At 45.0% G+C, this 26,980-nt stretch overlaps 1 protein-coding gene across 1 annotated transcript in view; it reads right to left on the bottom strand.

Annotated features, from left to right (window-relative positions):
• Nucleotides 1-26,980, bottom strand: part of BARX2 (BARX homeobox 2) — a 103,421-nt gene that overhangs the window by 7,326 nt on the left and 69,115 nt on the right. The window contains exons 2-3 of the mRNA XM_068240371.1: nt 21,071-21,377; nt 286-370 (exon numbers count right to left, since the gene is read on the bottom strand). Coding sequence (XP_068096472.1) covers nt 286-370; nt 21,071-21,377 — 392 coding nt within the window. The remainder of the gene's footprint in view (nt 1-285; nt 371-21,070; nt 21,378-26,980) is intronic.

The raw sequence follows: 26,980 nt of genomic DNA, 5'->3' as shown, positions 1-26,980 counted from the left end.
AAAAGTAGTAAAATTGTCAGCACTTTAAAAAAAGAAAAAAAAAGCGAAAACGCTCATAGTGTGAACAAGCCCAAAATGAATGTTTCCTCCAACAAATATCTAATGTTTGCGTTAGGCTCTAGCTCAGTCTCTGAGGATAACTGTTCCTGCTTGAGTTAGCAAGATGTCATTATATTTTCTACATAGGGCAAAAAGGCCAAAATGGATGAAGTTCCTGCTGGTGACACCATGTGCTCTACATACAGTATATAGTAAATTTTGCCATAAGCTTTAATGTAAACTTACAATTTTCTTCCACTTCATTCTGCGATTCTGGTACCATGTCTTCACCTGTAACTGCGTCAGGCCCAATGACTGAGCCAAGTCAAGCCTGAAATAGAATTATAAACACCTATCAATAATAAATTATTTCAGTTTAAATTCTTATTGTTAATGGTCAGAAAGAGGACTGTATATAATAAGGTAGCAATCACTATATTGTATAAATATACTGTATATATATAATAATTCCAATATTTATATAGCGCTTTTCTCCTGTCGGACTCAAAATGCTCGCGAGGCAGCCACTAAAGTGCACTCAGTAGGCAGTAGCAGTGTTAGGGGTCTAGCTTAACCACTTGCCGACCGCACACTCATACCGCTGATTGGCCGGGGATCGCCGATCTGCCTTATGGCGCTGCGCGCAGCAGCGCCGTACAATGTAAACAAAGGAGACAAATGTCTCCTGCGTTTACATTTAGTCTGCGAGCCGCGATCAGCGGCTCGCAGGCTATTCACGGAGACCCGCTCCGTGATCTGACGGGAAACGGCCGCTCGCGCGAGCGGCCTTTCCTGATTAATTAGGGAGGCACCTGGCGACGCAGATCTGCGTCGCTGGTCCTCCAGCTACCACTTTGCCGCAGTAGCGCCGTAAGGCAGATCGGCGATCCCTGGCCAATCAGCGGCCGGGGATCGCCGCCATGTGACAGCGGACATCCTGTCACAGGCTGCACAGGACGGATAGTGTCCTGTGCAGCCCCGATCACCGGGGGGACAGGTAGGAGAGGGAGGGGGGGGGGGGGGAATGTCGCCGTGGAGGGGCGCTTGGAGGTGCCCCCCCCCCGCAACATGCCACCAGCAGGAGCGATCAGACCCCCCCTGCACATCATCCCCATAGGGAGGAAAAAAGGGGGGCGATCTGATCGCTCTGCATGCCAGCTGATCTGTGCTGGGGGCTGCAGAGCCCACCCAGCACAGATCACAAAAATCACCGCTGGTCCTTAAGGGGGGGTAAAGGGTGGGTCCTCAAGTGGTTAAGAACTCATTACTGAATAAGTGCTGGCTTACTAAATAGGAAGAGCCGAGAATGAAACCCAGGTCTCCTCTGTCAGAGGCAGAGCTCTTAACCATTACACTATCTAGCCACTATCAAAAGTTACAGTGTTTGCTCAGTTTGCATATTTTCTAAATTACTTAAGGTAGCCATACACTGGTCGATTTGCCATCAGATTCGACCAACAGACAGATCCCTATCTGATCGAATCTGATCAGAGAGGGATCGTATGGCTACCTTTACTGCAAACAGATTGTGAACCGATTTCAGCCTGAAACCGATCACAATCTGTTGTGGTGGTGCTGCCGCCGCTCCCCCCGCCCGCATACATTACCTGCTCCGCTGGTGCGACTGCCCCCGGTCACCGCTCTTCTTCTCCGTCTCTGCTCTGGTCTGCTCTGGTCTCCGGCATGCTTCCCTTCTTCCTGTCTGGGGGAAGTTTAAACAGTAGAGCGCCCTCTACTGTTTAAACGTCCTGCCGGGACAGGAAGAAGGGAAGCATGCCGGAGACCAGAGCAGACCAGAGCGGAGACGGAGAAGAGCGGAGACCCGGGAGTCGCACCGGCGGAGCAGGTAATGTATGCGGCTCTATTGCGTCGGGCGTCGGGCACTCGAACGCCGCTAGCGATGCGCTCTTTACCCGCGGACGATCAACGGTTATTTTCCACACGGCGCGATCGACGGGATCGTACGGAATGGATCGAAATTCGGCGTGTAGCGTGAACGATTGGCAGCAGATTCAATCCCAGTGATCGAATCTGCTGTCGAAACGGGCGCAAATCAGGCCAGTGTATGGCCACCTTACTCCTCAACTCCTCCTAAATGACTTACTCCACAACTCCTCCACTATTCTCATTCTCATTCCAAATTGGTGGAATGATGCTAAAGGGGATCCTGCTCTGGATCACCGGGAGAGGAGAGGGAAGACTCAATAGGACCCAGAGCCTTGCCGATCCTTAGGTAAGTAACTGGCTTTTTTTTCCTTACTGACGATTCCCATTGACTTAATAAGAGTAAGCAAGCTTTCGGCTGTATAGCCTTCATCAGGCTTCAATCCTGTTTGCTTACAAGATGTTGGAACAGACAACTATATACATACAACATCAAAAGGGGATACATAGATTTTTTTTTGCAAGCATAAATACATGTCATTAAGATGCACAGAACAGAACATCTAAATGGGGTAAGAGGTTATTAGCCTGAAACACTTTACATGAAGGTCAGGGCCAATTCTAGCCACAATGGGGCCCCGGGGCAAAAGTAACCTGGGGGCCCCTCTAACACCCACCCGCAGTATAGTAGACAGAGGTGCCCTTAGCCAACCCCTGTCCCCCAGCATTACGGAGGCAGGGGTGATAGGCAGACACTCACCTCCTCTGAGTTCCAGGTGCTGTAAGTCCCATCTGTCTTCTCTGTAATGTTGCTGCTCTACACTTCCTGACTCTCAAAATGGGCACTAGAGCCCAAACGGAGAAGCAAGAAGTACAGAGCAGGAACACTAAAGAGAAGACAAATGCATTGGCAACGTCTGGAATTCAGAGGAGGCAAGTGTGTGCCTGTCACTACTGCCTCTGTAACTCTGTGGGGGGAAGGGTGAAGGAGATAATTTAGTGAGGTGGTGGCAGACACTTGGGGTCCCCTATGGATACTTGGGCCCTAGGGTAATTTTCCCCTTTGCCCATATGCTAGCGCCGGCCCTGATAAAGGTAACCACTAATCCTCAACAAAAAAAACCTCTTTAATGGTTTAAAGAGCTTCTCACCCTAAACTAAACAAAATTCTTACCCTACAAACCAACTCCTACCCAACACTAAGTCTGTCTACCTAACCCTTAAATGAAACGCAGAGCAAACTTCCATCCAAGGCTTTACCATGCTCCATACTGAGAGAGATTCCATTCTTGCTCCACTACTTCCCAAATAATATAAATGATGCAAATTTAAGGGAAAATACACATTTAAAATACCTATATTCATGACTAAAAATTGCTGTTATTGCTTGTGACTTTCACTTTCTCTGTGGAATAGTGCCCCATACTCATTAGAGATAGTTCAGATGGATGGCTGAACTGCACATTAATTTAACATTGCAGTTCTACAGGTACCACTGATCAGCTGCAAATTACAATTAATTTTATGTAATTAATTTATAGCTTCCACTCAAGTGGTTGTATCAAACAAGCATGCAGATTTATATTCAACCACCCAACAAGAAGGAGATTAGTTAATACTCCCCTGTATAAGTATTGTACCTATACAAAGACCATCTGTTTAATACACTTGAGCTAAACACTGCAGCAGCTAATGCCTGGTACACACCATGCAACTTACCGTCAGATCGACAGGTCAAATCGATCATTTCTGACAGATCCGATCTGATTTCGGATCGATTTTGAACAGAAGTGAATGAATAAACGATCAGAAAAATGGTCGGTAATCAGATCGGACCTGTCGGAAATTATCAATCCAATCTGTCGCATATCAGGCAGTCAAAAGACACTAAAACTACACCTACTAGCCCGTTCAGTAAACTCAGACTTAATGTCCCAGATTCTCATACCATTTTCCCTACTGATTTTTTTTTTATTCACAAGAGTTGCCTCCATCAGAAACCAATATTTATAAATAATAAAATTATGAAAAATATACATACGTATATATGGCGTATAAGGCGACTAGGCGTATAAGAACATCCCACAACTTTTCCTCTTAAAATATAGAGTTTGGGGTATACTCGCCATATAAGGCTACCCTTTTGTGTGAGTGTGAGCGAGTGTGCATGGTGCCAGGCGGAGTTGTAATTACCTATGCTGCAGTCATCTGGTTAATAGAGAAATAGATTGCAGTCTCCCCTTAATAGCTTCTTGCAAGCAGCCACTCGCGCAGGTAGCAGTGCCTGTTCCGTCGTAGCCTGACTGGTGTCGTTTGCGCTCCACTGATGACGCTCATGGAGAAGCCCGGCAATCTCTTCCATGAGCGTCATCAGTGGAGCGCACACGTCACCAGTCAGCAGAGGCGTATCTGGGTAATATAGCGCCTATGGCAAACACTTAAATTGCGCCCCCTCCCCTGTCAGAGCTCGTTGCCCTGTAAATACAGCATTCTTCCTAGCATACATTTATTACCTTTGTCTGTGTTTTTTTTCTTTTTTCGGAAATACCTATATTATATTACACTTAAGTAGCCATGTGCCTCAAAATTAAAGAAATAAACAGTCGCATGCTTGCAGATAAAACAATCAAATAGTCACATGCCTCCAAATAATGCCTCTAGTCTAGATAATTCAAAAAGTAGTCACATGCCCCCCAATAAAAATATTACGTAGTAACAAGCAACCAGACCAGATAAAATAATTGAGTAGTCTCACACACCTCCAGATAAAACACTTAAGCAGCCAGGTGCCTCAGGAAAAACAAAATTAAATAGCCAGGTGCATTAAGATACACCATGTATACACGTTCCCCAGATAATAGAATTAGGTAACCGTGTGCCCCTATATAGCAGTAGTAGGTAGCGAGAAGTGTCCTTAGATATTAAGTATCCATAGCTGCCCCCCAGTTTGCAGTATTAAGTTTTCCTGCGAGTCCCCTCATTAGCAATATTAGATAGAAAGATGTACCCCTCAGATAGTATTAGGGAGCTAAAATAACCCCCAAAAGTATTATGCACACAGGCCCACCAATACCAATAGGTAGCCAGGTGTGATCCCCCAGTATTATTTAGCCAGAGGTGTCCCCAGTAGCCCCCCAGTTTAAGTGACAGGTGCCTCCCCATGTTATTTAGTGACAGCCCCCCCAGTTTAGGTATTAACAGGGTCCCCTAGGTTTAGCTAATGACAGATTCCCCCCCAGTTTAGCCAATGACAGGTGCCCCCCCAGTTTAGCAAATGACAGGTACCCCCCAGTTTAGTTATTGACAGGGTCCCTCCCCCAAAATTTAGGTATTGGCAGGGTACCCTCCCCAGTTTAGCTAATAAAAAATGCCCCCAGTTTAGATATTGACAGACAGATGCCCCCTCCCCAGTTTAGTTAATGACATGGCCCCCCAGTTCAGGTAATTACAGGAGTCCCCTCCAGTCAAGGTTATGACAGGGTCCCCCCCAAAGTAAGTAGTGACTGGTGCCCCCTCCAGCATAGGTATTGACAGGTCCCCCCCGTTTAGGGAATGACAGGTCCCCCAGTTTAGGGAATGACAGATGCCCCCCCCCCAAAGTTTAGGTAATGACAGGTGCCCCCAGTTTAGGGAATGACAGGTCCAGTTAAGGTAATCACAGGGTCCTCCCAGATTAGGTAATGACAGGTGCCCCCCCAGTCAAGGTAATGACAGGGTCCCCCACAGAGTAGGTAATGACAGGTGCCCCATCCAGTATACATATTGACAGGTTCCCCCCCAGTTTAGGTAATGAAAGATGCCCCCTCTTTTAGGTAATGACAGGTGACCCCCCCCCCGGTCAGGGAATGATAGGTGCCCCCCAGGTTTGGGAATGACAGATGCCCCCCAGGTTAGGGAATGACAGGTGTGGTGCCCCCCAGGTCAGTGAATGGCACATACACCCCAGTTTAGGGAATGACAGACATGTCACCCTCTACTTACAGTTAGATGGTAGACCTCAGATCAGTGCCCATCACAGCTCCCTGTCTCCCGTCCCCAGCCGCGGCGCTGCCTCCATGACATCACAGTCAGATCTTCAATCAGCTGAGAGAGAGAAGAGGGCGCATGGTAGCCGCACGGACACAGCATATGCGCACGTCACTTCCACATGTGACGTCACTTCCGCATGTGCAGTGCTGTTTGTTCGTATCGGGTACCGTGCGCTCTCATCTCGCTCGTCGCAGCTCAGAGATCTGACGCTGATGGAGGCAGCGGCAGCGGGAGCGTAGCGGCCAGGAGACAGGGAGCAGTGGCGGACGGGCGGCATATGGGGAGGCATCATCACAACACAGGACAGGGACAGGCATGGCGCCCATGGGTGCCAATGCGCCCATGGCACAAGCCATGCCTGCACCCCTCAAGATACGCCACTGCCAGTCAGGTGACCCCGGAAGAGGCACTTCTACCCACGCGAGTGGCTACTCGCAAGAAGCTATTAAGCAGAGAATACAATCTATTTCTCTATTAAACGGATGACTGCAGCATAGGTACGGTAATTGCAACTCTGCCTGGCGCACGGCACCCTCCTGACACTGACACTTGGCGTATAAGACGACCCCCGACTTTTCAGAAGATTTTAAGGGTTAAAAAGTCATCTTATACGCCGGTATATACGGTAACTCAACCCCCCACCCCCCTTTATATTTCAATTAATTACTCTATGCTACACCTATTCAATGACACCTAAAGTGTGCCTTACTTTTATAGTGTTCCCACAGTGTTCTCCAGCTTTACAGTACCCCAAACTTTGCTCCAGCACTTAACCACTTAAAGAGAATCTGTATTGTTAAAATCGCACAAAAGTAAACATACCAGTGTGTTAGGGGACATCTCCTATTACCCTCTGTCACAATTTTGCCGCTCCTCGCCGCATTAAAAGTAATTAAAAACAGTTTTAAAAAGTTTGTTTATAAACAAACAAAATGGCCACCAAAACAGGAAGTAGGTTGATGTACAGTATGTCCACACATAGAAAATACATTCATACACAAGCAGGCTGTATACACCCTTCCTTTTGAATCTCAAGAGATCATTTGTGTGTTTCTTTCCCCCTGCAGCTATCTTCCACTGAAGTGTCAGGCTGTTTCTTCCTGGAGAGTGCAGACAGCTCTGCCTGTATGTAATTCCTCAGTATGTGAAAGCCCAGCCATCTCAGAGGAGGATTTATCCAGCTTGTAAAAGATAAGAGAGAAGAGAGAAGCTGCCCTAATCTAAATAATACACAGGCAGTGTGCAGAGAGGGGCCTGGAGGGGGGAGATGCATCACAGAACCACAACACTGAAGAACTTGGCAGCCTTCCAGACACAGGCTGACAAGTCTGACAAGAGAGAGATAAGTTGATTTATTACAGAGATGGTGATAGTAAAACGTGCTGCAGTAAGCCAGAACACATTAGAATAGCTTTTGGAACTTGTAGGATGATAAAAAACAGGATGCAATTTTCGTTACGGAGTCTCTTTAAGGACTGCAGTCATAAAACCCCTTAAGGACCAGAGCCTTTTTTTCCATTCAGACCACTGCAGCTTTAACGGTTTATTGCTCGGTCATACAACCTACCACCTAAATGAATTTTACCTCCTTTTCTTGTCACTAATACAGCTTTCTTTTGGTGCGATTTGGTTGCTGCTGTGAGTTTTACTTTTTATTATATTCATCGAAAAAGACATTAATTTTGTCAAAAAAATGACTTTTTTTACTTTCTGTGCTGACATTTTTCAAATAAAGTAAAATTTCCTATACATTTGAGCGCGAAAGTTATTCTGCTACATGTCTTTGATAAAAAAAAAAACCATTAAGTGTATATTTATTGGTTTGGGTAAAAGTTATAGCGTTTACAAACTATGGTGCAAAAAGTGAATTTTCCCATTTTGAAGCATCTCCGAATTTTCTGACCCCCTGTCATGTTTCATGAGGTGCTAAAATTCCAGGATAGTATAAATACCCCCAAATGACCCCATTTTGGAAAGAAGACATCCCAAAGTATTCACTGAGAGGCATGATGAGTTCATAGAAGATTTTATTTTTTGTCACAAGTTAGCGGAAAATGACACTTTGTGACAAAAAAAAAGGAAAAAAAAAGTTTCCATTTCTTCTAACTTGCGACAAAAAAAAATGAAATCTGCCACGGACTCACCATGCCCCTCTCTGAATACCTTGAAGTGTCTACATTCCAAAATGGGGTCATTTGTGGGGTGTGTTTACTGTCCTGGCATTTTGGGGGTGCTAAATTGTAAGCACCCATGTAAAGCCTAAAGGTGCTCATTGGACTTAGGGCCCCTTAGCGCAGTTAGGCTGCAAAAAAGTGCCCCACATGTGGTATTGCCGTACTCAGGAGAAGTAGTATAATGTGTTTTGGGGTGTATTTTTACACATACCCATGCTGGGTGGGAGAAATATCTCTGTAAATGATAACACACAATTGTCAGTTTACAGAGATATTTCTCCCACTCAGCATGGGTATGTGTAAAAATACACCCCAAAACACATTATACTACTTCTCCTGAGTATGGCGATACCACATGTGTGGCACTTTTTTGCACCCTAACTGCGCTAAGGGGCCCAAAGTCCAATGAGTACCTTTAGGATTTCACAGGTCATTTTGCGACATTTGGTTTTAAGACTACTCCTCACGGTTTAGGGCCCCTAAAATGCCAGGGCAGTATAGGAACCCTACAAATGACCCCATTTTAGAAAGAAGACACCCCAAGGTATTCCGTTAGGAGTATGGTGAGTTCATAGAAGATTTTATTTTTTGTCACAAGTAAGCGGAAATTGATTTTAATTGTTTTTTTTCACAAAGTGTCATTTTCCGCTAACTTGTGACAAAAAATAAAATCTACTATGAACTCACCATACTCCTAACGGAATACCTCGGGGTGTCTTCTTTCTAAAATAGGGTCATTTGTGGGGTTCCTATACTGCCCTGGCATTTTAGGGGCCCTAAACCATGAGGAGTAGTCTTGAAACCAAATGTCACAAAATGACCTGTGAAATCCTAAAGGTACTCATTGGACTTTGGGCCCCTTAGCGCAGTTAGGGTGCAAAAAAGTGCCACACATGTGGTATCGCCGTACTCAAGAGAAGTAGTATAATGTGTTTTGGGGTGTATTTTTACACATACCCATGCTGAGTGGGAGAAATATCTCTGTAAATGGACAATTGTGTGTAAAAAGAATCAAAAAATTGTCATTTACAGAGATATTTCTCCCACCCAGCATGGGTATGTGTAAAAATACACCCCAAAACACATTATACTACTTCTCCTGAGTAGGGCAATACCACATGTGTGGCACTTTTTTGCAACCTAGGTGCGCTAAGGGGCCTAACGTCCTACTCACAGGTCATTTTGAGACATTTGGATTCTAGACTACTCCTCACGGTTTAGGGCCCCTAAAATGCCAGGGCAGTATAGGAACCCCACAAGTGACCCCATTTTAGAAAGAAGACACCCCAAGGTATTCTGTTAGGAGTATGGTGAGTTAATAGAAGATTTTTTTTTTGTCACAAGTTAGCGGAAATTGACACTTTGTGAAAAAAAAACCAATATAAATCAAGTTCCGAAAACTTGTGACAAAAAATAAAATCTTCTATAAACTCACTATACTCCTAACGGAATACCTTGGGGTGTCTTCTTTCTAAAATGGGGTTACTTGTGGGTTTCCTAAACTGCCCTGGCATTTGAGGGGCCCTAAACCGTGAGGAGTAGTCTTGAACCCAAATGTCGCAAAATGACCTGTGAAATCCTAAAGGTACTCATTGGACTTTGGGCCCTTTAGCGCAGTTAGGCTGCAAAAAAGTGCCACACATGTGGTACTGCCGTGCTCAGAAGAAGTAGTATAATGTGTTTTGTGGTGTATTTTTACACATACCCATGCTGGGTGGGAGAAATATCTCTGTAAATGACATATATTCGATTTTTTTTACACACAATTGTCCATTTACAGAGAGATTTCTCCCACCCAGCATGGGTATGTGTAAAAATACACCCCAAAACACATTATACTACTTCTCCTGAGTACGGCAATACAACATGTGTGACACTTTTTTTGCAGCCTAGGTGCTCTAAGGGGCCCAATGTCCTATTCACAGGTCATTTTGAGGCATTTGTTTTCTAGACTACTCCTCACGGTTTAGGGACCCTAAAATGCCACGGCAGTATAGGAACGCCACAAGTGACCCCATTTTAGAAAGAAGACACCCCAAGGTATTCCGTTAGGTGTATGGCGAGTTCATAGAAGATCTTATTTTTTGTCACAAGTTAGTGAAAAATGAAACTTTGCGAAAAAACAATAAAAATCAATTTCCGCTAACTTTTGACAAAAAATAAAAATCTTCTATGAACGCTTCATACACCTAACAGAATACCTTGGGGTGTCTTTTTTCTAAAAAGGGGTCACTTGTGGAGTTCCTATACTGCCCTGGCATTTTACGGGCCCAAAACCGTGAGTAGTCTGGAAACCAAATGTCTCAAAATGACTGTTCAGGGGTATAAGCATCTGCAAATTTTGATGGCAGGTGGTCTATGAGGGGGCGAATTTTGTGGAACCGGTCATAAGCAGGGTGGCCTCTTACATGACAGGTTGTATTGGGCCTGATCTGATGGATAGGAGTGCTAGGGGGGTGACAGGAGGTGATTGATGGGTGTCTCAGGGGGTGGTTAGAGGGGAAAATAGATGCAATCAATGCACTGGGGAGGTGATCGGAAAGGGGTCTGAGGGGGATCTGAGGGTTTGGCCGAGTGATCAAGAGCCCACACGGGGCAAATTAGGGCCTGATTTGATGGGTAGGTGTGTTAGGTAGTGACAGGTGGTGACAGGAGGTGATTGATGGGTGTCTCAAGGTGTGATTAGTGGGGGGAATAGATGCAAGCAATGCACTGGCGAGGTGATCAGGGCTGGGGTCTGAGGGCGTTCTGAGGGTGTGGGCGGGTGATTGGGTGCCCTAGGGGCAGATAGGGGTCTAATCTGATGGGTAGCAGTGACAGGGGCTGATTGATGGGTGATCAGTGGGTGATTAGATGGCAGAACAGATGTCAACAATGCACTTTGGAGGTGATCTGAGGGTAGGTTTGGGGCAATCTGATGGTGTGGGTGGGTGATCAGATTGCCCGCAAGGGGCAGGTTAGGGGCTGATTGATGGGTGGCAGTGACAGGGGTTGATTGATGGGTGATTGATAGGTGATTGACAGGTGATTGACAGGTGATCAGTGGGTTATTACAGGGAAGAACAGATGTAAATATTGCACTGGCGAATTGATAAGGGGGGGGGGTTCTGAGGGCTAGGGATGCTTAAATTCGGCTTCGGGAGATATCCGGATTTTTGCTATCCAGATATCTCCCAGTAATGCTGTGCGGGCTGGGCAGGGGGGTCAAGCTTACCTCTCTGACGTCTTCTTCGGTCGTCCCTCGGCGCCTCCCACAATGCGCTCCATGCGCGTCACGTGATTACAAACACTTCCTCCTTCAACCTGGAAGGAGGAAGTGTTTGTAATCAGGTGACCGTCGCTTGGAGCGCATCGTGGGAGGCGCTGAGGGACGACCGAAGAAGACGTCAGAGAGGTAAGCTTGACCCCCCCGCCCAGCCCGCACAGCATTACTGGGAGATATCCGGATAGCAAAAATCCGGATATCTCCCGAAGCCGAATTTGAGCATCCCTACTGAGGGCAATCTGAGCGTGTGGGGCGGGTGATTGGGTGCCTGCAGGGGCAGATTAGGGTCTATTCTGATGGGTAACAGTGACAGGTGGTGATAGGGGGTGATTGATGGGTAATTAGTGGGTGTTTACAGGAGAGAATAGATGTAAACACTGCACTTGGGAGGTGATCTGACGTCGGATCTGCGGGCGATCTATTGGTGTGGGTGGGTGATCAGATTGCCCGCAAGGGGCAGGTTAGGAGCTGATTGATGGGTGGCAGTGACAGGGGGTGATTGATGGGTGGCAGTGACAGGGGGTGATTGACAGGTGATCAGTGGGTTATTACAGGGAAGAACGGATGTAAATAATGCACTGGCGAATTGATAAGGGGGGGTCTGAGGGCAATCTGAGCGTGTGGGCGGGTGATTGGGTGCCCGCAAGGGGCAGATTAGGGTCTAATCTGATGGGTGGTGATAGGGGGTGATTGATGGGTAGTAGAGAACAGATGTAAACACTGCACTTGAGAGGTGATCTGATGTCGGATCTGCGGGCGATCTATTGGTGTGGGTGGGTGATCAGATTGCCCGCAAGGGACAGATTTGGGGCTAATTGATGGGTGGCAGTGACAGGGGGTGATTGACAGGTGATTGACAGGTGATTGACAGGTGATTGACAGGTGATCAGGGGGATAGATGCATACAGTACACGGGGGGGGGGGGGGTCTGGGTGGGGTCTGGGGAGAATCTGATGGGTGGGGGTGATCAGGAGCACCCAGGGGGCAGTTTAGGGACTAAAAAAAAAAATAGCGTTGATAGATAGTGTCAGGGAGTGATTGATGGGTGATTAGGGGGGTGATTGTGTGCAAACAGTGGTCTGGGGGTGGGCAGGGGGGGTCTGAGGGGTGCTGTGGGCGATCAGGGGGCAGGGGGGGGCAGATCATTGTGTTTGGGTGCAGACTAGGGTGGCTGCAGCCTGCCCTGGTGGTCCCTCGGATACTGGGACCACCAGGGCAGGAGGCAGCCTGTATAATACACTTTGTAAACATTACAAAGCGTATTATACGCTTCCTATCCGGCGATCGTCGGGTTAACAACCCGCCGGCGCTTCCGATTGGCCAGCGGGTTGACGTCGCGGGTGGGCGGAGCCTATTGCCGGCGGATGCGCGCGCATGCCAGCGCGCGATCCCTGGCAAAACAGTGCCCCAGGACCTGACGCCATTCTGCGTTACGTGGTCCTGGGGCTGCCACTTTGCCGCCGCCAATATGAAGTAGGCGGTCGGCAAGTGGTTAAAGAGGAACTGCGGTGAAAATAACATAACATAAAATTGCTTATTTTTTCTACAGTATTAATTGATTATTTACTTAGTGTTTACCCATTGTAAAATCTTTCCCCGCCCTGATTTACATTCTGAAATGTATCACAGGTTACAACATCTTTAGTCTTGCCAGGTGATCTCTGCAGAAAGAGATACTGCTTGCTTCACTAAGCCTGCTCAGTAAGTCTCACTTACCAGCTGTGGAGTAGGTCAGTGGTCAGGCAGGAATCTGTGTGCATGAGTCAGGTGTTTTCCTGTCCAGTGCATCCCCAGCATCCCTTTAGATGTGCTGCAGCCACCAGGGGGAGCTCTTCTGTTTAAGTGCATACAGATATTCACATCTAACGGGATGCAGAAAACCCTCCTACTGCTCTGCTGGACTTTCAGGGTATCAGACCAAATCAGGATGAGCAGAAGGACTGTGTGGCTCTCCCTATTGGCTGCCTGGCTCTCCCCATTGGCTATCTGCTACATCTGTCTGTCAATATGTTACCGCATGAAGAGAGTGAGTAACCGTCTGGTCAGAGCTGGAGGTAAATACCAAACACTTTTCATTAACTCATGCGTTAATCTATGTGAATTGTGATTTCTTGAGGTATTTACTGCACAAGTTGGTAATTTACCTCACTGGTTGGTAATTTTGCTTTTCAGTGCGGTAATAGGTGTAGTGAATTGGCATTTGGTATTGTGATCGGTAAAATCAGCTGTTTTCTGTATTACCAAATGCGGCAATGCTTATTGAATTGAGGCTATTGTGTGTTCCCAGCTGTGTAGGTACACTCTGCATTATGTCCCTGCCTCTGGCAGGGTCCTCCCTTCCCTAGTATAGGCTATATGATCGTGTGCTCCTTTCCTATGACAGCCTGTACTTGTATTACTGGGCCTACCCACCAGCCCATAATCGCATGATCATGTAACATTTGCCTTGTATAGCTTTATTCTACATTGTATAACCTTGTTACGTCTGTCATTCTTGTATCATTGTACATATTTATTGTCCAGCGCTGCGTAATATGTTGGCGCTTTACAAATACAATAAATAATAATAATAAAGAAAGACAGCAAATTGTCTCCTTGCTTTAGTAAATCTGGGCCGTAGAGTTTAACCTTACAGTCTTGGGAAGGGATTGGAAGGCAATACTGGAGCCCTGGATTGGGAATATGTATACTCTTCTGCCATTATGCTTGCAACATATCATATTCACTATGTATATAATGCTACACCATTACATGCTCCCTTTCAATTTAGACAATTGTAAAAATTCACACATCTCTCCATTAGCCATGAGACTGAGCTCCTCTTTTCTGTCATGCTGCTGAGAGCTGGCCCAGCTACAATCAGTGGATCTGGCTCTCTATTACCCACAGACTTTACGCTGAGCCTCTTAATGGTTTCAGCTGACATTTTAATGTCTGCGAGATGAATGTCTTAGTCCAGAGCTGTTTCTTTCTCTTCGTCTAAACGCTTCTGATCTTCAGCATCTGGGTAACAGGCAGAGCGATTGATCTCACCACATACTTGTGCCAACTCAAATGCCAAAGCCATATAAAGGATTTGCCCCTTCTGTCTGATGACATCACCGTGCAGCTGGGGAAGCGTTTAAGACAGAAGCAGCTGGACTGGCCAGGCCATCTTACTATTAGGACAGACCAGAAAAATTGCATTTCTTAAAAGGACTACTAAATTAAAGTGAATCGGATCATTTATCGCCACAGGGCTCTCATGTATTCTTTATACCCACTGCTGGAGCACAGCAATTGGCTCAGATTCCTGCAGTTGGCAGACATGCTTTCCATTGTGTGTCCACAGGCCACTCTGCAGAATGTCTGTAAATGTATGTTGTTCAAATAACTATATTGTAAAGGTATTATATTATAGATTATGACTATGGGAACCTCATGAGCAACATGAGATTTTGTTACAATGGGTTGTTTTCACTAAACTGCTGTAACATTTATGAGCACAGACAGTATACATACATTTTAGAGGGTGTTATGTAAACGACATAACTAATAAAAAGTGTAACGCACTTTATGCAGGCAAAGGGCTTGATTCACAAAAGAGTGGTAAGTGCTAGCACGGTAGTTTTTGCGCGAATTTTCGCATTGCGCGCGATCGCAAATTTTTGCGCTAAACTATAACGAAATCGATCTCGTTTTTGCGTGAAAATCTCAATAAGGATAAACATCATTAACAAAATTGGTTAATGATAAATACCATTTGAAAACAGACGGGAGATGAAAACAAAAAGATATTAACTTCAAAAATCGTTGCATAATACAACAATACAGCTGAACCTAACCCTACTCACACAGAACCCTCTCCTGGTGGTGCCTAACATTAACCACTCCCCTTGGTGGTGCCTAGCCATAACCACCCACCAGGTGGTGCCTAACCACCTCCCTGGTGGTGCCTAACCCTAACCACCTCCCTGGTTTTGCCTAACCCCAACCACCCCCCCCCCAGTGGTGCCTAACCCTAACCACCCCCCTGCACAAATACCTTTACATACACAGAAACGATAACATATTTGATAACGTAAAATATGTACATACAAACTATGTAATATGACAAAAACTATAACATTGCAAGTTTCTAAAACGATAACATATTTAAAAAAAACCTTTAAATTCTAATGTTAACGATATTTATCAAACACCTTTTTTTCTGCTTTGGGCACTGTATTAACGATAAATGCATTAGGGTGTATGGCGGCACCCTTGTCATCCACTAGCCACCGGCGCTTTTTTTTCCTGCTACCCATTAGTGCAGGGGTCCCCAAACTTTTTTGCTCAAGGGCCGGGTCAACATACTTAAAGTGGACCCAAATTAAAAATACAAGATTTCAGGAATAAAATCGATTTTCTAACTTATAATAATAAATAGCAGCCTTTTTTTCAGCTGCATGATGACAAATATAAAATATTTTACATTTATTGGAGGAACCCCTCTCCTTCCTTTCATATTGCTGGGACAGAATGCTGGAGTAGGTGGTGTCCGGCAATGGAGGAATTGCTAATGGCTGCCACCTGTATAACCCTAGTTATGCAAAGAGATGGGTGAAAAGCATGCACTGAAATGCTCATAGGCTTGAAGGAGTGTTTATTTATCTTTGTATGTGTCAGAGTGGTGCAACTAAATATTTTGAATTAAAAAAATGTTTGGTTTGGGTCCGCTTTAAGACTGCTGGGGGGCGGAACATACACAAAAATTATGTTGAAAAACATTACATGAAATCTAGGTATTGATTTCCCCCAGTCATGCCCAGAGGAGACCTCCCAGCAGCAGCCATTCAGTTATGGGCCGCCCGAAGAACGTCTTTGTGCACCAGACAGTGAAGCATTACCCAGGTGATAACCTGCCGTCCAGTTGGACAGCAGTGTCACTGTCACCTGATACAGAAATGGATTGGAAACCAGCGAATGACTTCTCGCTGGCTTCTACAGTATGTGGATGGGTGGGGCTAACACTGCCATTCTGTATGCGGGCTGCCAATATTTAAAGGTGCAGTGGGCCACATCTATAAGTTATACATTGTGTGTTGGGGGCAAGTGAAAATGCCTCGGGGGACCGCATTCGGCCCGCAGGCAATAGTTTGAGGAGGACCACTGCATTAGTGTGTTCAGAACAGATCCATTTGATCTGTTCCATCAAGGAAGTATAGGTCCTGGACAACTTTTCTGGATTTGACAGACAAAGCGGCTGCTGGCAGAATCAAATGTGAATGCAGACAAAAACAGACAGTGTCAGTTCTTACTACGCTGGCTGCCACAATACTTTCTCACTTTTTTTTACTAACCTGCTGCTGGCACATTTGGGTCTTCTGCTATTGCTGCTTGGTCCACTGCATGGGAGAAGTTCCAGTATCTGAGCCCCATCAAAAGCATCAGACTCTCATTGGATTGCAACAGACCAATGAGAATCCTCCCTAGTTTGAGGGAGGATTCCCATTGATCTGTTGCAATTCAATAGGCAGCCTCAATGCTTCTTCTGGGGCTCCAATCTATATACCACTGAATCTCCCATGCAGTGGACCCGAGCCGCAATGTCAGCAGTGGCAGAGAAAATGCTAATGTGAAGGTGACAGTTAGGGCTGGGACCCACTAGAGTGTTTTTGGCAGCGTTTTGGGATCACTTTCAATCACTAGCGATTTCCCAAACCCCTTTACCAATTGTAGGGGCCATCGGGGCTGGGTAATAGATGGGAGGTATATTTCCCCGGTATTTGGACTGTGGTCACTTTAAAACCCTGTGTGGTCCTAGGAAGGGAGTCCGGATTTTAGCAGCAAGCAGTTGCTGCTTGGTTTTTTCTTTTCAGGGCCGGACTCCTGGGATGGGAGGGAAGGAAGGGCGGGCCTTCCCATCCCACCTAGGTACACACCTGGTTGTCAGTGGGGCTGAGTCTCACTAATTATGGTATTGATGAGATGCAAATTTATGCTTAAGAAGCACGGTCCCTTCGAGATCGTTGAAAAAGTGGGGGAAGTGAATTATAAGGTACATCAGCCAGGGAGACGGAAACCCTATCAACTGTATCACGTCAATCTGTTAAAACCCTGGAAAGAGAGAGAGACCGCTCCGGTTAGGGTGGGTGTGAGTGTTGTACCCCAAATAAGCATTGAGGATGTGAAAATAGCCCCCACTCTGTCCAAATCCCAGGTCCAACAAGTAAAAGAGTTTCTTCAGAGAAACAAAGGGGTATTTTCGGATTTGCCTGGACTCACGGGTATGGTGGAACACAACATTGTTACTGAGCCCAGGGCTAAAGTGTTTGTCAGGCCCTATCGTATCCCGGAGGCCCGCAGAAAGGCGGTGTCAGAGGAAGTGAAGCGCATGTTAGAATTAGACGTCATTGAAGAGTCGCAGAGTGAATGGTCAAGCCCGATCGTGTTGGTACCCAAGCCAAACGGAACTCTGCGATTCTATAACGATTTCCGGAAATTAAATGAAATTTCCAAATTTGATGGTTATCCCATGCCCCGTGTGGATGAATTGATAGAAAGGTTAGGCCCAGCCCGCTAAATAACCACATTAGACCTGACCAAAGGGTATTGGCAAATACCCTTGGCCAAAGAAGCCAGAGAAAAAACGGCATTTTCCACACCTGAGGGCCATTTTCAGTATAAAAGAATGTCGTTTGGGTTACAGACCGCCCCGCCACATTTCAGAGAGTCATGGACAGAATGTTGCGTCCACACCAAAGATACGCGTCGGTCTACTTAGACGACATCGTAATTTTCAGTTCAGACTGGGAGTCTCACCTTCCCAAGGTTCAAGCAGTCCTGGATGCGTTAAGGAAGGCGGGTTTTACAGTGAACCCCGAGAAATGTGCCCTAGGTATGGAGGAAGCAAAGTACTTGGGGTACATTGTTGGAAAGGGGTTGGTAAAACCCCAAATTAACAAAATTAAGGCAATCCAGGAATGGCCCCGCCCCATCAGTAAGAAACAGGTTCGAGCTTTCTTGGGGATAGTGGGCTATTACAGACGGTTCATTCCCAATTTTTCTTCCCTCGCAGCTCCCCTAACTGACTTGACCAAGGGCCGGAAGTCAATGATGATACAGTGGACCGCAGAGACAGAAAAAGCGTTTTTGGAGCTGAAATCGGCATTATGTAGTCACCCTGTCCTGGTAGCCCCCGATTTCACTCGAGAATTCGTAGTGCAGACAGATGCCTCAGATGTTGGGTTGGGGGCGGTTCTGTCACAGGTAATTGATGGAGAAGAACATCCCATAGTTTTCTCAGTCGGAAACTGACGGCCGCTGAGAGAAACTATGCGGTAGTGGAGAGGGAATGCTTGGCCATTAAATGGGCCCTAGACTCCCTGCGCTATTATTTATTGGGTAGGAAATTTAGGTTGATCTCTGACCATGCCCCGCTAGCGTGGATGAAAAGAAACAGAGGAACGAATGCAAGAGTGTCCCGGTGGTTTCTCTCTCTCCAGGAATTCAACTATGTGGTGGAACATAGGCCGGGTAAAGTGCACCAGAACGCTGATGCCCTTTCCCGAGTCCACTGTTTAGTGGGTCTATGTGCCTCCACCGCCTCGGGGTTGAGGCAGAGGGGGGGGGGGATATGTAGGGGCCATCGGGGCTGGGTAATAGATGGGAGGTATATTTCCCCGGTATTTGGACTGTGGTCACTTTAAAACCCTGTGTGGTCCTAGGAAGGGAGTCCGGATTTTAGCAGCAAGCAGTTGCTGCTTGGTTTTTTCTTTTCAGGGCCGGACTCCTGGGATGGGAGGGAAGGAAGGGCGGGCCTTCCCATCCCACCTAGGTACACACCTGGTTGTCAGTGGGGCTGAGTCTCACTAATTATGGTATTGATGAGATGCAAATTTATGCTTAAGAAGCAGCCTCACAAGCAGTGTGAGGTGAGGTGTTGAAGGAGTAGCATGTATGCTATGGAAATTTCCTGACAAGGAATATTGGAGTATCTGATGGAAGCCAAACCATACCCTGCTCTGTTGTTTGTATGGTGTTGGCCTGATGAAAATGAACTTTTGTTTGAACCTGCTGGACTTTATCTTACCAAGCTGAAGTAAGCTGAACTGTTATTTTCCACTTATTACTGCTGAACTGAAGCTGTTTATTTCTACTGCACAATAAACGGATTTTGTTTTATACATCTGTGTACTGCGTGCTGGCTGCGACCCCCTCTAAACTTCACACAATGTAATTGGATTGCACTGATTCCCCTGGAGCGATTGTGATTAGGGACATCGCAGACACAGGACATGCAGCATTTTGGGTGCGTTTCCATTCTAATGTATTGCATAGGAGCAGGGAAATCGCTTACAAAATTGCTTCCAAAGTGCTACCACAAATTGCTAGCGATTACGATAGCACTTTGCAGTGGGTCGCAGGCCTTAAACCAAGTGGGTGGCGATGCAAGGAATGGATTAAATGGATAATAAACTGGTGCCAACATAACAAACTGATCCGTCTGAAATTGAAAACGGATCCGTTTTTACAGAATCAGTTTTTCATCTGGTACAGTGTGAACCTGGCCTTAGAAAACCTGTCCCAATGTTTTTTAAATGCTTCTGAAATGTCATTTTGCTCATGTTATGTGGTTACTTTGCACCCAGACAGGGTGTGAGCCCAGTAAAGGCATAGAAAACCAAACCAAAACGATCATTTGTGATTGTTTCAGTGACAATCTAATGTCTTTCATCCATGCTCTGCAGCTCTATGTCCTCCAGAGTCATCTTTTCAGCTATCTGCCAATATCCTCATGCATTATTATTATTAATTTATAAAGTGCCAAAATATATGGTATACAGCAATTCACGAAATACAAAGCTGGTACAAAATACAGAAATGGTAATTACAGTGACAAAATATGAATAAATGTGTAACAAATTCCAAGACACAAAAGTGCGAGAGAGCCCTGCCCTTGCAAGCTTACAATCTAAAGGAATAGTGGGGGAGAGGTCTCCTATTGCTCTATGCCTCTTCTCTGTGTAGTACAGTACATACAAACATGCATGTCTATATGGCACATTGTCTGCTGAAACAATCACCAATGTTTTGGGTCATAACAATATAGCGTCTGCATGTTTATTATTATTAAAGAGCATTGCCCAAATCACTGACTAGGCCCCCATTATCCACTATTTGCACTGGCATCTACGAAACACCTGCCGCAAAGTGCACCCAATCGACCTGATGCGAAGTAAAGACCCTCTCAGCTTATATTTGAGCAATCTGATTTTATATGTAAAAATGTATGGCTTGGTTTACACTTGAATTGGGTAAAATATGATCTGAATGTTTACGATAGGAGCCCTTAACCTTTGCACACATTTAGTTTGACTTGCTTCTTTATGCCGTATAATATATATTTTTTTGTGTGTCAGTAAATATTTCTTACACCATTTTTCCTTTCATGAAATAGTATTTAAATGGTAAATCATGAAATGCTTAGTTGGAAAGGCTCTCTAAAGAAAATACCTTAATGTAAATTTGGCAACATTTCTGACTATGCAGTATGATGCTGAGAGTTGTTTCCATAATAGATCAGCTTCTTCTTTGTGAGGTAAAATCTTGCTCTTCCAATGCCCTAGACATTTTCAACGACTGCTCGCTCAGCTGATCATACTAATGTCATCAGGTTTGCTTTATTACACTAAACCTTTACAGTACACAAACTTACCGGTCTGGAGTGGAGAGATATTTCTGTTTTTGGAACTTTTTCTCTAGACCCATAAGCTGGATTTCAGTAAAGATTGTTCTGCTGCGCCGTGGCTTCTTAATACGAGGAGTTGTCTGCTCTATTTCAGATTCACTACTTTGTGGGGCTTCACTGGCAGGGGTGTCAGAACGGGCACAAGGCGAAGAGAGATGAGTTGGGGAAAGCACAGGAATGTGCGAAGATGATGGAGATGGGACCAGGTGAGTAACCACATTGGGCTGGCGAGTGATGACAGAGAGAAGTGGATACGACCTGAGTGGAGATGAGCCTGTGAGGAGAAAGAATATTCACATTATATGTATGTTTTGAAGACATGTTATCACAATGTTAAAGCATGATTGCTACATATTTTCCTTTCCCTGATCTGTCCATGACAGCATACTTTTGGGATAAGCTTTGCTCCTTTAACTCCTTAGGACCCATATACCTAAAATCCTAGGTATTATACCCAGGCAGAATTGTTTATCCATCCTTGTGTTGCTATAATCTCCCCCCTCCCCTTCCTCCCTTTCTTTTCCCTCACCCCAATAATCTTTTTTTTCTTTCATCTTTACTTCATATTCTTTCGTTAATTGTAAATTTGCCATCAGGCCTTCTCTGCAGCTTGCTCTCGCAGATAGCTATGAATGAATCTGAGCACCATTCTAACTGCCTGTAATTTCAGGGTCTTTTACTCCATTTGACTTGAATGCAAATCATTTTTTATAATGTATCAAAGATCCATTTATACAGAGAGATCAATGCTGAGTGTGCAGCACAGTATCTAAACCTCCATTACCACCTCTCTTACAGCCACTGGTCCCTTGCAAAAAAAATACAAGGTGTGTAACCCTCTAAAAGAGGGTCCCAAGAGTTTGCCAATGTATTTCTATATGTGAGGTAACTTTAGCATCTAGGGCTAAATTTCGCCGTAGATGTTAGCCTAGTGGAACCAAAAACGGCGCATGGGAGAGGAGTGGAGGCGCAGTAATGGTTGCATAGACTGTTGTTATGCGATCAAAGCACACAGAGCAGTGGAACTTTCCAGAAGCCCCGCGCAGCCTGTCAGACACTACAACGCAGGCGCAGAGGGGCAGGGTGGGAGAGGTGTAGCCAGAGGGAACTGGTTGTAACCAGTGCGAGCGCGCCAGAGAGCGAGAGAGTGGAACTTGGGAGAAGACAGGAGGCATCGGTGAGGAGCGGGAAAGGAGGCCACGAAAGTGAATGGCTGCAGCCGTCACCCTGGAGGCTAAGAGGGGACCCGGCGTCCACGCAGAGACTACAGTGGAGCAAGTAAGGCAGAGGCAACCCGGCCAGACAGTGACCAGAGGCAGCGTGCACAGAGTACATCCGATCTAATCTGGACAGAAAGGACCCCAGCAGCCAGATGAGTATAGGCCTGAGAGCCAACTACAAGTTACAGTGTGTTCAGTTAGTAGCCAGTGTTCAGCGGAGGCTTGCTGAGATAGAAATATAGCAACCCAGAACCTGAAGTGGCCAAGTCTGTTCAAAGTGCTGTTACTAGAGACTTTTTGTGTGCAAACGCTTTAAAGATAAAGAGAGCTTGTGTTGATGATACAGTTGTTGATGCAAGATAGAGCTGCCCAGTTAAGGTGAAGAAATCCTCTGCTGATTATATAAAGTGTTTTAAGTGTGAAGGCCTTGCTGTCACTAAGAGACATTAACAGCCTCCATATATACCCTGCAGAGCTGAAACAGCCCCCCCCCCGCTTGCATTAAGTCCTGGTATCGAGACATTGTTCCTGTCAAGTCTGTTTCAAGTCAAGAGTTAAAGTTCATGTGCTCTTCTGTGCTATGTTCTGAAGTGTTACTAAGAGTTTGATACAAGAAGTGGACCAAAGTGTGATTTATGCATATTATCGTACACGGTCCTAATGAAAGAGGAGGTAACTAAGGCCGTGAGAGTAAAGAGAACCTGTAAGTATTAAAAGAAGATAAGTGAAAAGAGGAGGAGTTGCATTGAGTCTTGTGATACTAAAGGTGTGCTACAGTGAGAAGTGAACTGACATCTGACCAAGATACAGCGTCAACTTACTTGGAGTACAAGTTTTGCAACAACTCTAAATTAGAGCTTATTCAGCCTAAAAGTCAAAGTGCACTAAAAGAGAGTTATATTGTGGGAGAGTAATCTGGGTGGCATAGCTGGGTGCATTGGTCACTTTATATTTTATTTTGTTTACTTTTATTTGCCTAGCCCTTTTTTATTATTTGATTTATATTTTATTTTGTTTGTTGTTTTGGGAGGAGGCCCTATCCAAACAGGTGGTGCTAAGTGTAAAGTGGGTTTGGTGGGATATTGCCGAGGGTAAAGAGTTTGAGAGACCTTCTGAGCAAAGTGAACCTCCTTTTGGGATCACCCAACAAACTGTGAAAATATACAGTACCATCTTGAAAACTGTCACGAGTTCCCCCAGGTTATGCTGAGCAATATAGCTTGGACTTGGTTACAAGGGACTGAGAACTGTTTAGGAACTGAATTGCTCAGTAGACTATCCCCTTCCCCAGCCCATTCCCCACTCAATGGTACTGTGATGTAAACATGCTGTGAAGTGGTTGATTATTGTACAAGAAGACCTTTGTAGCTCAACTTTCATATATAATTTGTACATAACTTAACCTTTTTATTCCGCAGCATTTACTGATGCACCGGCTGTGAAGACTAGAAGATTGTGTATTTTGACCTGTGATGTGCAAGGGAAGTGTATTGTGTTATTGAAGTGTTACGGGTTGATTGAAGCTACAGTGACCACTGTTAGGTCACAAATAAATCTTTGATAATTTCATCTGAGTCAGTGTCTGGTGGATTCCTCTCAGCAAGAGCCCAGTGCTAGCTGATAAATAGGGTTACAGGTGCATGGTGGAACATTTACTTCCTCTTTACCACTCTCAACAACTAATGCAGAGTACCCTATGAAGCATAGTAAGAGGTTGCTCGATTGCTATAGCTATTTTTTTGGTTTCAATGAACTGAGGAGAGCCAATGAGAGGTGGAGAAAGACTATTATCTTTATTTACCTCTCATTCACTCTCCTCAGTTTCTCATGTGGTTTAGTGGCTCCCCTTCTACTAAGGCATGTACTTTCCTTAATTTATTGATGGTATCAGGGAGTTTCACCAAAAGTCGCTAGATGCAGCCTAGCATGTGCATATGTCAGTGGGTGAAAAATCAAAATGTAAAGTGATAATCACACAACCACCGCAATACTGCAGAGGAATTCCAAAATAAAATAAAAAAATCTTTGAATGTCCTGTCTAAGTTTCCTATCGGTTGTTGAACTGGTCAGAACACTTGAACCCTGGCAGTACTAACCCACTGGCCACAAAGAACACAGTTCTTGCTTCTTCTTCTGCTAAACACTCATCCATCTTTAGACTTACTGATCATCTTAGACCTGTCGTACCTTATCCAAAGCCTTCATCTAATGGGGAACCAGCTTACAGTAAGGCCTTCACGCACAGTAATTTTAAGTATTCAATTTCAAAAGCAAACACACAGCTCTCATGTGTCCACTGCTCTCTTATCCCCCTGACCCTTACTTGGCAGAGAAGGCAAGTGCTACAACACAGGATTATGACCTGACCACACTCAGCTCAATGCTGTAGGCCTGGTCCAGCGATTCAAAGTCCATGAACAGCTTGGCAGTTTATGTTTGCCTGAAAAAGGAAGCAGCATTATCTGTTTAATTTATGTCATTGCATTATCTTCTACAGTGGGATGTGCAAGTTTGGGCAACCTTGTTAATTGTCATGATTTTCCCGTATAAATCATTGGTAGTTATGATAAAAATTGTCAGTTAAATATATCATATAGGAGACACACACAGTGATATTTGAGAAGTAAAATGAAGTTTATTGGATTTACAGAAAGTGTGCAATCATTGTTTGAATAAAATTAGGCAGGTGCATAAATTTGGGCATAGGGGAAGGATACAAAAAGCTGTCTCAGATTTCATCTGTCTGTTTCCACAGTTAGGAACATATTGAGGAAATGGAAGACAACAGACTCAGTTCAAGTTAAGGCTCAAAATGGCAGATCAAGAAAAATCTTGGATAAACAGAAGCGACGAATGGTGTGAACAGTCAGAGTCAACGCACAGACCAGCACCTAAAACATCATCTTGCTGCAGATGGAGTCACTGTGCATCGTTCAACCATTTGGCATACACAAGGAGATGCTGTATGGGAGAGTGATACAATGGAAGCCTTTTCACCGCCCACAGCACAAACAGAGCTGCTTGAGGTATACTAAAGCACAGTTGGATAGGCCAGCTTCATTTTGGAATAAGGTGCTGTGGACTGAATGAAACTAAAATTGAGTTATTTGAGCATCACAAGGTGCGTTATGCATGGAGGAAAAACAACACAGCATTACAAGAAAAACACCTGCTACCTACAGTAAAATATTGTGGTGGTTCCATCATTGTGTGGAGCTGTGTGGACAGTGCAGGGACTGGGAATCTTGTCAAAGTTGAGGGACGCATGGATTCCACTCAGTATCAGCAGATTCTGGAGACCAATGTCCAGGAATCAGTGACAAAGCTGAAGCTGCGCCGGGGCTGGATCTTTCAGCAAGACAATGACCCTAAACACTGCTCAAAATCCACTAAGGCATTCATGCAGAGGAACAAGTACAACATTCTGGAATGGCTACCTCAGTCCCCAGACCTGAATATAATTAAAAATGTGTGGTGTGAGTTAAAGAGAGCTGTCCATGCTTGGAAGCCATCAAATCTGAATGAACTAGAGATGTTTTGTAAAGAGAGAATCCAGTCCAGACTCTCAATGGAACCTACAGGAAGCGTTTAGAGGCTGTAATCTCTGCAAAAGGAGCATCTACTAAATATTGATTTCATTTCTTTTTTGTGGTGCCCAAATTTATGCGCTTGCCTAATTTTGTTTAAACAATTATTTCACAGTTTATGTAAATCCAATAAACTTAATTTCACTTCTCAAATAGCACTGTGTGTGTCTCCTATATGATATATTTAACTGAAATGTTTTATCCTAACAACTTTATACAGGAAAATCATGACGATTAACAAAGTTGCCCAAACTTTCGCATCTCACTGTATAAGGTGAGGCAGTGCGCATACATACTAAGTCCCAATGCCACCTCCCCCACCATGTGCAAAACATCAGTTTGCCCAGCTTAGCCTAAAACTATATGTACATGAAGACCAGAACAGACCTTTAACCAGTTCACCCCCAAGGGTTTTTACCCTAACGGACCAGAGCAATTTTCACCTGTCAGTGCTCCTCCCTTTTATCCCCTAATAACTTTATTACAACTTTTCACAAGAAAATGATCTATACCTCGTTTTTTTCGCCACCAATTAAGCTTTCTGTGGGTAGTACATTTTGCTAAGAATTTTTTTATTCTAAATGCGTTTTAATGGGAAAAATAAAAAAATAATGGAAAAAAATCATTATTTCTCAGATTTCAGCCATTATAGTTTTAAAATTAAACATTCTCTAGTGGATAAAACCAACTCATTTTATTTGCCCAGTTGTCCTGATTATTAACCCGTTTAAATTATGTCCCTATCACAATGTATGGCGACAATATATTATTTTGAAATATAGGTGTTATTTTTCTGGGGGTTTTTTTGTTGTTCTGGCCATAATTACAAGCCCCTATGTCAGAGGTTCCCAACCGGTGTGCCGCGACACATTTATGTGTCGCGGCAGCACCAGCTATGTGTCGCCGCTCTCTGCTCCCCCTGCTCGTCGTCTGGGCTCTCCCCTCCATAACATTGCGCGGTGGCTGGCAGCGGCGGCTGGCAGTGGCGGCGGTGGGCGGGACTTACCTCCTCCAGTGTACCGGCGAGTGGACGCTGTGCGTGCGTGCATGCAGCTAGTCTGGTCTTCACT

Source organism: Hyperolius riggenbachi, chromosome 6 (assembly GCF_040937935.1).
Source record: "Hyperolius riggenbachi isolate aHypRig1 chromosome 6, aHypRig1.pri, whole genome shotgun sequence".
In the NCBI taxonomy this organism is placed as follows: Eukaryota; Metazoa; Chordata; class Amphibia; order Anura; family Hyperoliidae; genus Hyperolius; species Hyperolius riggenbachi.
The sequence above is the reverse complement of the archived record's forward strand: the minus strand, read 5'-3'. Positions and strand labels throughout refer to the sequence as shown.